Genomic DNA, 9,258 nt, shown 5'->3' with positions numbered 1-9,258 from the left:
AAAAAGCCTCTGGAAAAGCAGGGAAGGGTCAGTAAAAAACACCCAAGTTTGTTAGCTCGAAAGCTGCTCGGAAACACCATGAAACCACCCAGATTCAATGGCTCAAATGCCACTGGGAAACATTGTGAAAAGTCAGTGAAAAACACCCAGGTTCAGTTGCTCAAGCTCCACTGGGAAACACTGCATTTTGTCGGTGCAAAATGCCCAAGTTCGGTTGCTCAATTGCCACTGGGAAACGTCACAATTTGTTGGTGAAAAACGCCCAGGTTCAATGGCTTAAACACCACTGGGAAACATTGCAAAGACTCAGTGAAAAATGCCCAGGTTTTGTTGCTCAAACACTGCTGGGAAACATTGCGATTAGTCAGTAAAAAATGCCCAAGTTCAATGCATTAAACACCACCAGGAAATGTGAAGTGTTGGTGAAAAACACTAATGTTCAGTTGCTCAAATGCCGCTGGGAAACATCACGATTGATTGGTGAAAAATGCCTATGTTCAGCAGCTCAGCAGTGCTGGGAAACACCATGTGTCAGTGATAGACGGCCAGATGTGGTGCCACAAACACCTCTGGAAATGACACAAAGGGTTGCCAAAAAACAATTTGTTATTTATTGGTCTCAAATAGAGGTCTGTAGCTTGGCAGCTGTCTCACCATCCACCATTCCCTCCACCCCCCAGTCTCAAACATCAGCTCATATATTCTTGTTTAGTGGCACAAAAGCTGCTGGAAAAGCAGGGACAGGGCCGAGAAAAACCTCCTACGTTCAGTGGCTCAAATGCTGCTGAGAAACGCCACAATGTGTTGGTGGAAAACACCCAGGTTTGGTGCCACAAACATCGATAAGGTCGCCAAAAAACAACTTGTAATTTGTTCGTCTTGAACAGTGTTCTGCATGTCCTAAATATCGCTCCCAGGTGTCATGCCCTCCACCTCCCAGTGACAAAATAATCAGGCAGTGATACATGTGAAACGTACACGTTATGTTGCAGAAACATACAATGCAAACATTTTTTTTCTGGGAACTGGGCTGATTTCACAGCTGCGTTTCTAAACCAGGACGAAGAACATCAACTTCGCCTGTTTTCAGAATTCATACATGTTATTCCTATGGTCTCAGACAGTCAAATCTGTGATGTCATAGGGTATAAAGTCTGGAGCTGCTCCATGAGCAATGAATTGGGACAGATGTTGTAGATAATACCGGGAGCACCCAGGGGAATGATCAGAGTGTATGGGTACATTTTCTGTTTCAGAAATGAGAACACTACAATAGAATAAAGCTCATTTGGGTATGAAACAGAAAACAAACATTCTGTGGATCCACCAGATTAGGCTCCCATTCATTGTCCAGATTTTATACCTGATGACATCGTAAGTATGAGACTTGCTTCTGTGGTTCCTGGCTTCGACAGAGAGTAGCTCATGTTCACAAATATTGTTCGAACAGTCATAATAACATGTTGGAATATGAATTAAGTGAGTTTTCCTCTTTAAAATTGACATGTAAAGAGACACAGATGTCTTTATCTCATAGGTGTTCTACAGTGTGCGAGTGTGTGTTTGTTTTTGTTCCGCCCGTGCGTGTTTCAATCATAAATATCTCATAGAGGGTTCTGCCTGCGCATAGGGACACTTAGGCCCATTAGACTTGCGAAGAAATTGAATCTTTACAGCACTGGGGCCATATAATTACTGTTAATTTAACGCTCAGATTCTTCATCATTAACTCTCACTCTTGAATACAGAACGAGGGACGCGGAAACACAGACAGTATGTGTGTGGAGCCGCTGCATGTGTTGAAAGCATAGCCAGCCCTTTGACTGAATTAACAGCGACCTCTTCGTCTTGTAAGAACAGGACTCGCATCGTTTATGCGTTATTAAGTCCTGTAATTGGGCAGCCAGTAGTTTGCATATTAGTCTATTAGGGTAATATGTTTTGCCTCTCTCAACACACGGCTTGCCAGAGCCCCTGGCGACACATTTGGTAATTCTCAGAATTACACCTTAATCATAATCCAGTGTTCTTTCGATCCCTATAATTTAATGTGCGTCACTTTATGTCTGCGCATCCTCAGCTTGATTATATTCAAAGTATTTATCAATTAACCTATCTCTTCCAGTTTGGATTTTTATTGTGCTGTGCTCTTTAATTAACAGTATAAGGTGGATGTTATTGTCTTCATGTGCATTGGGTTCAGCTATGACTTTAAATTTGCTAAAAACATATACACGTTTTCATTGGTGGCCGTGATGTTGCACTGCACCTCTGCTTGAAGGTGAAACTTGCATATTTTCATGTCCTTTGAGGCTCCTTTAACCTCTTAATAGCTGTTATGTTTTACAGCCGGTGTCCCACTTTGAGCCAATAAAATCACATCTCCTAAATACCAGTAGTTGCCAAAGTAGGTCCAGGGACCCCCCAGGGGTCTAACAGGGTTTCAGGGGGGGCTCAGCAGAATGGAGATTAGTTTAATTTCAATATCGTCGCATTCATTTAAAGATAGGACCAGCAGATAATGCAAAATTAAGGCTTTGATGAATTTTCACCGACAAACTGCGCTGTTGTTTTCTTACCAAACAGTGCCGAGAGACAGAGCTGTATTATCACAGTCAACACATTTACAGCCCCCCGCTGCAATGATACTGAGTTAAAGTACAACTATACCAGAGTGTACTGAAATTAAGATGCTCATTATACAGAATGATGTGTTTGAGCAGTGGTGGATCCATGGGCGGATTGTGAGATAATGGACCCCTGGGCACAGATCTGCAAAGGCCCCACCACCTCTACTACACAGGAGCAAGACACACAGACTTTGTGGTGGTTTTGTGTTTCTTTGTAGTCACTTTTTGTCTCCTTGTGGTGGTTTTGTGTTTCTTTGTAGTCACTTTTTGTCTCCTTGTGGTTGTTTTGTGTCTTCTTGTAGTTGTCTGCGTCTCTTCAACATGATTATGTGTCTTATTGAGGTCATTTTGTGTCTCTTTGTGGTTATTTTGCGCACTTTTGTCGTTACTTTGTGTGTTTTTGCAGTTCCTTTGCATCTCTTTGTGTCCTTTCTTGTGTTTCTTTGTAGTCATTTTTTGTCTCCTTGTAGTTGTTTTGTGTCTTTTTGTAGTCGTTTGGGTCTCTTCAATGTAATTTTGTGTCGTCTTGAGGTAATTATGTGTCTCTTTGTGGTTGTTTTGCCCAATTTTTGCCATTATTTTGTGCCTTTTTGCAGTTCCTTTGCATCTCTTTGTGTCCATTTTGTGTCCCTTTGTAGTCGCTTTGTGTCTTTTTGTAGTCATTTGGGTCTCTTTGTGGTTGTTTTGCCCATTTTTATAGTTATTTTGTGTGTTTTTGCAGTTCCTTTGCATCTCTTTGTGTACTTTCTTGTGTTTCTTTGTAGTCATTTTTTGTCTCCTTGTTGTTTTGTGTCTTTTTGTAGTCGTTTGGGTCTCTTCATTGTGTCATCTTGAGGTAATTATGTGTCTCTTTGTGGTTGTTTTGCCAATTTTTGCCATTATTTTGTGCCTTTTTGCAGTTCCTTTGCAACTCTTTGTGTCCATTTTGTGTCTCTTTGTAGTCGCTTTGTGTCTGTTCGTAGTCGTTTGGGTGTCTTTGTGGTTGTTTTGTCCATTTTTATAGTTATTTTGTGTGTTTTTGCAGTTCCTTTGCATCTCTTTGTGTCCATTTTGTGTCTCTTTGTAGTCACTTTGTGTCTGTTCGTAGTCGTTTGGGTGTCTTTGTGGTTGTTTTGCCCATTTTTGTAGTTATTTTGTGTGTTTTTGCAGTTCCTTTGCATCTCTTTGTGTCCTTTTTGTGTCTCTTTGTAGTCATTTTTTGTCTCCTTCTGGTTCTTTTGTGTCTGTTTGTAGTCGTGTGAGTGTCTTCAATGGAATTTTGTGTCTTCTTGAGGTAATTATGTGTTTTGGGGTTTTTTGGTGGGTTTGTCTCTCTTTGTGGTTGTTTTGCCCTTTTTTTTTTAGTTATTTTGTGTCTATTTGCAGTTCCGTCGCATCCTCTTCGTGTCCATTTTGTGTCTCTTTGCGGTCATTTTGTGTCTCTTCTTTGCAGGTACATGTTGATTTGACATTCTACATTTGGCAGGTGAAGGCCAGGGGTCCCCCTGACACTTTGGGCCCCTGGACCTGAGCCCGGTAGCTGGGTGGATCTTATAGATCAGTGGTTGCCAACCAGTGGGTTGTGGGTCCATTCTGAATGAACCACAAGTGGAACACAAACATGTCAGATTTGTGAAGAAGAAGAAAAAAACACTTTATTTTTAAATACATTAATTTTCCGGCACAGAGCTTTTATTCTGAAGTGCTGTTTTGTTGCTGTAGAGTGAGTGACTAATCAACAGCTACCTAACAGAGGCAGCAAACTAGCTCATCAACATGGCCAACTGAAAGTATGACGCTGAATGTGTTAAAGTGTTTGGACCTCAAACTAATGACTAAAGAGACTGTTATACATGACATAGAGGGCCATCTAGGATGCCACCTAAAGCAGGGGCCCCAGAATCAACCCCTGTCCCACCACCACCACTGAAAACCCCCACAAATAAATAAAATCATAAGGGAAAAAATGATTCAAAGATCTAATGTACTCAATACCATGTGATATGGGCATGAGTTAAATAAATGATTTTTTTTTCATTCATATTTTTTTTTACGGGGAGAGGGAAGCTTAGCTCGGGCATTGAATGTACCAGGTCCGGCCCTGTGTTTGAGAGTGTAATATGAATATATTTCAGATGTATTACAGCATTTTAATGTTGGTGAATCTATTTGTTGCTCATATACTTTGGGTAGTTTATTCAAAAACAATGCATCACATCTTATGAGGTCAGTATTTGTTTTGTATGTAACAGTTTAATCTGAGTGCCTATAGCTGTCAAATAAATGTACTGGAATAAAAACTTGCAATATTTGGCTGTGACTTGTAATATAGTTTGAGTTTAAAGTAGAATAAAATGGAAATACTGAAGGAAAGCACACACCTGAAACTGTGTCTGGGTCTTTCCTCTGCTGTGTGAGGCAGATATGTGTGAAGTGCTTGTCATGGAAACACTGAGCTCTTGTTAGCTTTCTGTATTTTTGTGCATTTGAGGGTAGAAATATTTTTTTTGCCTCCCCATAACATTAAAAATCAAGGCCTGCTCCTGTGTTGGTAGGAGGTTTGGGGGGAAAGCGAGCCTCGCGTGCCACTGTGTGTGCATCCATCTTAAAGTTTACCCAACAAGCAGGTGGAAGGGGGCACGGTGGGCGCAGAGCAGGCTGACGGATCCATTCTTGCAGCCTCCTCTCTTTGGCCCCGAGCTGCCCTCTCCGCTCGCCCCCCATTATTTGTCCCGACGGCCGAGCGCGCGGCCCCAATGAGCCCTTTGGAACGGAACGAAAAGAAGGAGCGAATTGCAGCTGTGACGTGGGCGTTGTTGTTCCATTCACCGCGTTCGCCATGGCAACGGGGCAGAGGCCCTGGAAGCACGCAGCCCCTCTCTCTGGACAGCGTCCTGAGGGCAGAGAGGCAGCTGGAAGTTTCTCCTCGTGATCACTGCTCACTGTTTCATGGTGCAAAATATCCCAAAAATCCTCCTTGAAAATGCGTGAAAATCGGATTAAATTAAGGTTTGGCTTTTCTGAGTGTTTGGACACTGAAAGTTTTATTCCCGAGCGCATAAATGTGGTCACCACATTAATAGATGTGGAAATTCTGTGTATCTTGTGCAACTTTTACGCACCGTTTTGACGCACGAACCCAATAAACGTGACCCACTGACCCAGATTGATGCAAATAAAGACTTTTTTCTTTCCCTTTTTCCAAAGCTGAGTCTTTTCTGTGTTTACACTCCCTCCACTTTGTACTCATGCATGCTGCAGGACTGCTAGTATTGTTGGGCAGAGTGATTGGGGTTTCTGTACAATCTCCCGTGACCAATGAGCGGGGTGCTGTCAGGGGTAACCACATCTGTCAACCGTTCTTGGCCAATAAAGAGCGGAGCGAGGCGGACCACAGGTGCGCGCCTCTGCGTCCCCTTGGCACAGCGCCCGGGAGATGCTGGAGAGAGACGCCTAGCTGCCCCGTGGCGCAAAAGAGTTACTGTCAAAGGCAGCCTCCTTTTAACTCCGGCTATCACTCTGGCTCCGATAGTTATGGCGACCGCAACATCCAACCACTATAGCGTCCTCACCACCCCCAGCAGCGCGCCGCCGCCGCACTCGGAGTCCGGGAGCATGCAGCAGGCGGCAGCGTACAGGGACGCGCACACCCTGCTCCAGAACGACTATAGCACGTTACCGGGCGGTGGACATCCGCTCAGCCACGCGCACCAGTGGATAACGGCGCTGTCTCACGGTGACAGCGGGGCGCCCTGGCCATCTAGTCCCCTCGGAGAACAGGACGTGAAGCCCGTGCTGCACGACAGTGACCGAGAGGAGCTGCAGAACTCCAGTAGTCTGCAGCAGCAGCAACAGCAGCAGCAGCAGCAGCAACAGCGACACCCTCACCTAGCGCACCAGCAGGCGCATCACGACGCCAGAGCATGGCGAACCAGCACAGCCACCACGCACATCCCCGGTATGGCGACATCTGAGGGCCAGAGCCTGGTGTATTCCCAGTCCGGCTTCGGTCTGATGCCGGGGGGAGAGCAAGGGGGGATGCACCACCACCCCCTGCGGGACGAGGACCACCACAGCCACAGCCCGCACCTCAGTGAGCACGGAGGCGGCCCTGGGGCCCACCAGCAGTCTCTCTCACACCATCACCAGCACGGGGGCCATCCGGACCACTCGGACGAGGACACACCGACCTCCGACGAGTTGGAGCAGTTTGCCAAGCAGTTCAAGCAGCGACGCATCAAGCTGGGCTTCACCCAGGCGGACGTGGGACTGGCTCTCGGGACGCTGTACGGGAACGTCTTTTCTCAGACCACCATTTGCAGGTTCGAGGCGCTTCAACTCAGCTTCAAAAACATGTGTAAACTCAAGCCCTTGTTGAACAAGTGGCTGGAGGAGGCGGACTCCACCTCAGGGAGCCCCACGAGCCTGGATAAAATCGCGGCACAGGGGAGGAAAAGGAAAAAGAGGACCTCCATCGAGGTGGGCGTCAAAGGGGCTCTGGAGAGCCATTTTCTCAAATGTCCAAAACCGGGAGCAGCGGAGATCAACTCCCTCGCGGACAGCCTGCAGCTGGAGAAGGAGGTGGTGAGGGTTTGGTTTTGTAACAGGCGGCAGAAGGAGAAGAGGATGACACCCGCTGGGGGACAGATACCAGGAGGGGAGGACATGTACGGGGACACCCCTCCTCACCACGGAGGACAAACTCCTGTGCAGTGACCCCTGCGCGTTATGAGCAGAACACGGACCCGTTAACGGAGGAATAACGCCTCCTTTATTTGTTTGATTCTCTGTGCTGGACCCGCTCGGAACTGGACCTCAGCCAGTTTAAATGTTGGACCCACGGACACACACACACACACACACACACACACACACACACACACACACACACACAGTGGGGATATACAGTGGCACTCAAGCACTAAAAATACGCATAGCAGAGAGGCTTGTGTGGAGAGGTTTCCTTCCTGCCTGCCGCGGAATATCGGGATACGGCTGGTGTGTGCTAACCAAAAAAATAAAAAATTAAAAAATAAATATAGAAAAAAAAAAAAAAAAAAAAATCAGCCACATTGATACAAAACGCTTTTCTATACCTTCAACCCAAGGCGCCCATGTGTCGTTATGTAATGTGTCATTAAAGAAAGGCGGAGGGGCCGATGTGGGCACGAGGTGTCCGCGGGGGGAGACGTATGAAGACAAGCTTTGGGGGGCTCGAGGAGAAGTCGCAGTCGGTGTGTGGGTAAATAAACGCCATCTTTCCATCATAACAAAAGCAACAGGGGTTCTTCGCAGCTTGTGGCAAAGAGAGGGCTGAAATGGCAGACACCTGCTGTACGATGTTCAATATACAAGCCAATACCAGCCAACTGCTTCTGTTAATATTATCATTATTATTATTATTATTATTATTATTATTATTATTATTATTATTAAAAATTCTGATGATGAATTTAAGGTGATGCATTGGGTGTCAGCTGCAGCCATAATTTATTTAAATTAAAAAAAAAATACTTGCTTTAATTATTTTAAAATATTCAGACACTATAATAACAACAACAATAATAATAATAATAATAATATTGAGATAGGGACTGGTTCACTTTACTGCTTTCCTTTCTGTGCAGACATCTCTGTGCGCCTGTTTACAGTGTGTTTTTGCTGTTTGTTATTTCTGTACTTTTTCCAAAATGCTGTGATGAGAAAGACCGAGACTGTCCGGCTGGATGACTCAAAGCAATCCAGCCCATTTTTGCCTTCCTTTTACTATGAAAGATTTAAAAAATAATAATAATAATAATAAGACAAAAAATAATAAATTAAAAAAAAAAAGACAAACTGAATATAATATCCTGGTACCAGCTCTGGCCGCAGTGGCTCTACTACTACTGTATGACTCATTCATCCTCTGAGAAGATTATTTGTGGGATGTATCTCAACTTTTTTTTTTTTTTTTTTTAAATATGGCTTCGTTTGTTTGTTTGTTTGTTTGTTTGCTGAGTTTTTCTCTCTCTGTCAGTCTGTGCCAAAGCACAAACACAGACACGTGTTCTTGTGCCACTTAAATCCTGTGATTTATAACCTGGTGTGATGGTGGGGGGTTATTGAGGAGGAGCAGTTGAGGGGGAGGTGATGAACCCTCTGACTGGAATCTGGAGAAAATATAGAAATTCAGAAACTCAAATCTCATCTGAAGGATGGAGATGAGCGGAGGGGAAATGTAATATTTTAATAGCCCCACAATGTGAATTTTTAAGAGAATTTCCACGCGACGTTTTTGCATTTTTGGAAACTTTCTGAATGTATCAAGCCAACGTGATGTCCCCTTTTAATTTTGCTTTAATTCATTATTTCATTTAAGATAAATCATAGCAATATTTTATGATTTGTTTTATAATAACCGCACCACAATAATGTCCTCATGTACACAATAACTGGCCCTTTATTTAAATAAGGCCCAATATGACATCACATTTAATCCTTCAGCTGAATTTGAGTTTCTGAGGTGGACAAAAAAAAGAAAAATTAAAAACCAAAACAAAATAGCATAGACCTGAAATCTGTGATCAAACGAAGAGGAAAAAGAAATCAACGATTGCACAATTTCTATATGCTTTTTGTCATTAAATCGTATTTGTTTTCTATAAAA

General features: G+C 44.0%; 1 protein-coding gene across 1 annotated transcript; it reads left to right on the top strand.

Annotated features, from left to right (window-relative positions):
• The first annotated feature begins 5,862 nt into the window (after nucleotides 1-5,862).
• Nucleotides 5,863-9,258, top strand: pou3f2a (POU class 3 homeobox 2a). Its single transcript, XM_033647866.2, has one exon. The coding sequence runs from the start codon at nucleotides 5,928-5,930 to the stop codon at nucleotides 7,323-7,325; it is 1,398 nt and encodes a 465-aa protein (XP_033503757.1). The 5' UTR covers nucleotides 5,863-5,927; the 3' UTR covers nucleotides 7,326-9,258.

The sequence above is a fragment of the Epinephelus lanceolatus genome, chromosome 13 (assembly GCF_041903045.1).
Source record: "Epinephelus lanceolatus isolate andai-2023 chromosome 13, ASM4190304v1, whole genome shotgun sequence".
In the NCBI taxonomy this organism is placed as follows: Eukaryota; Metazoa; Chordata; class Actinopteri; order Perciformes; family Serranidae; genus Epinephelus; species Epinephelus lanceolatus.
The sequence above is the reverse complement of the archived record's forward strand: the minus strand, read 5'-3'. Positions and strand labels throughout refer to the sequence as shown.

Bases quoted from the DNA above. Each gene is read 5' to 3' on its own strand.
- pou3f2a (XM_033647866.2), top strand. From the start codon at position 5,928: ATGAGCGGGGTGCTGTCAGGGGTAACCACATCTGTCAACCGTTCTTGG.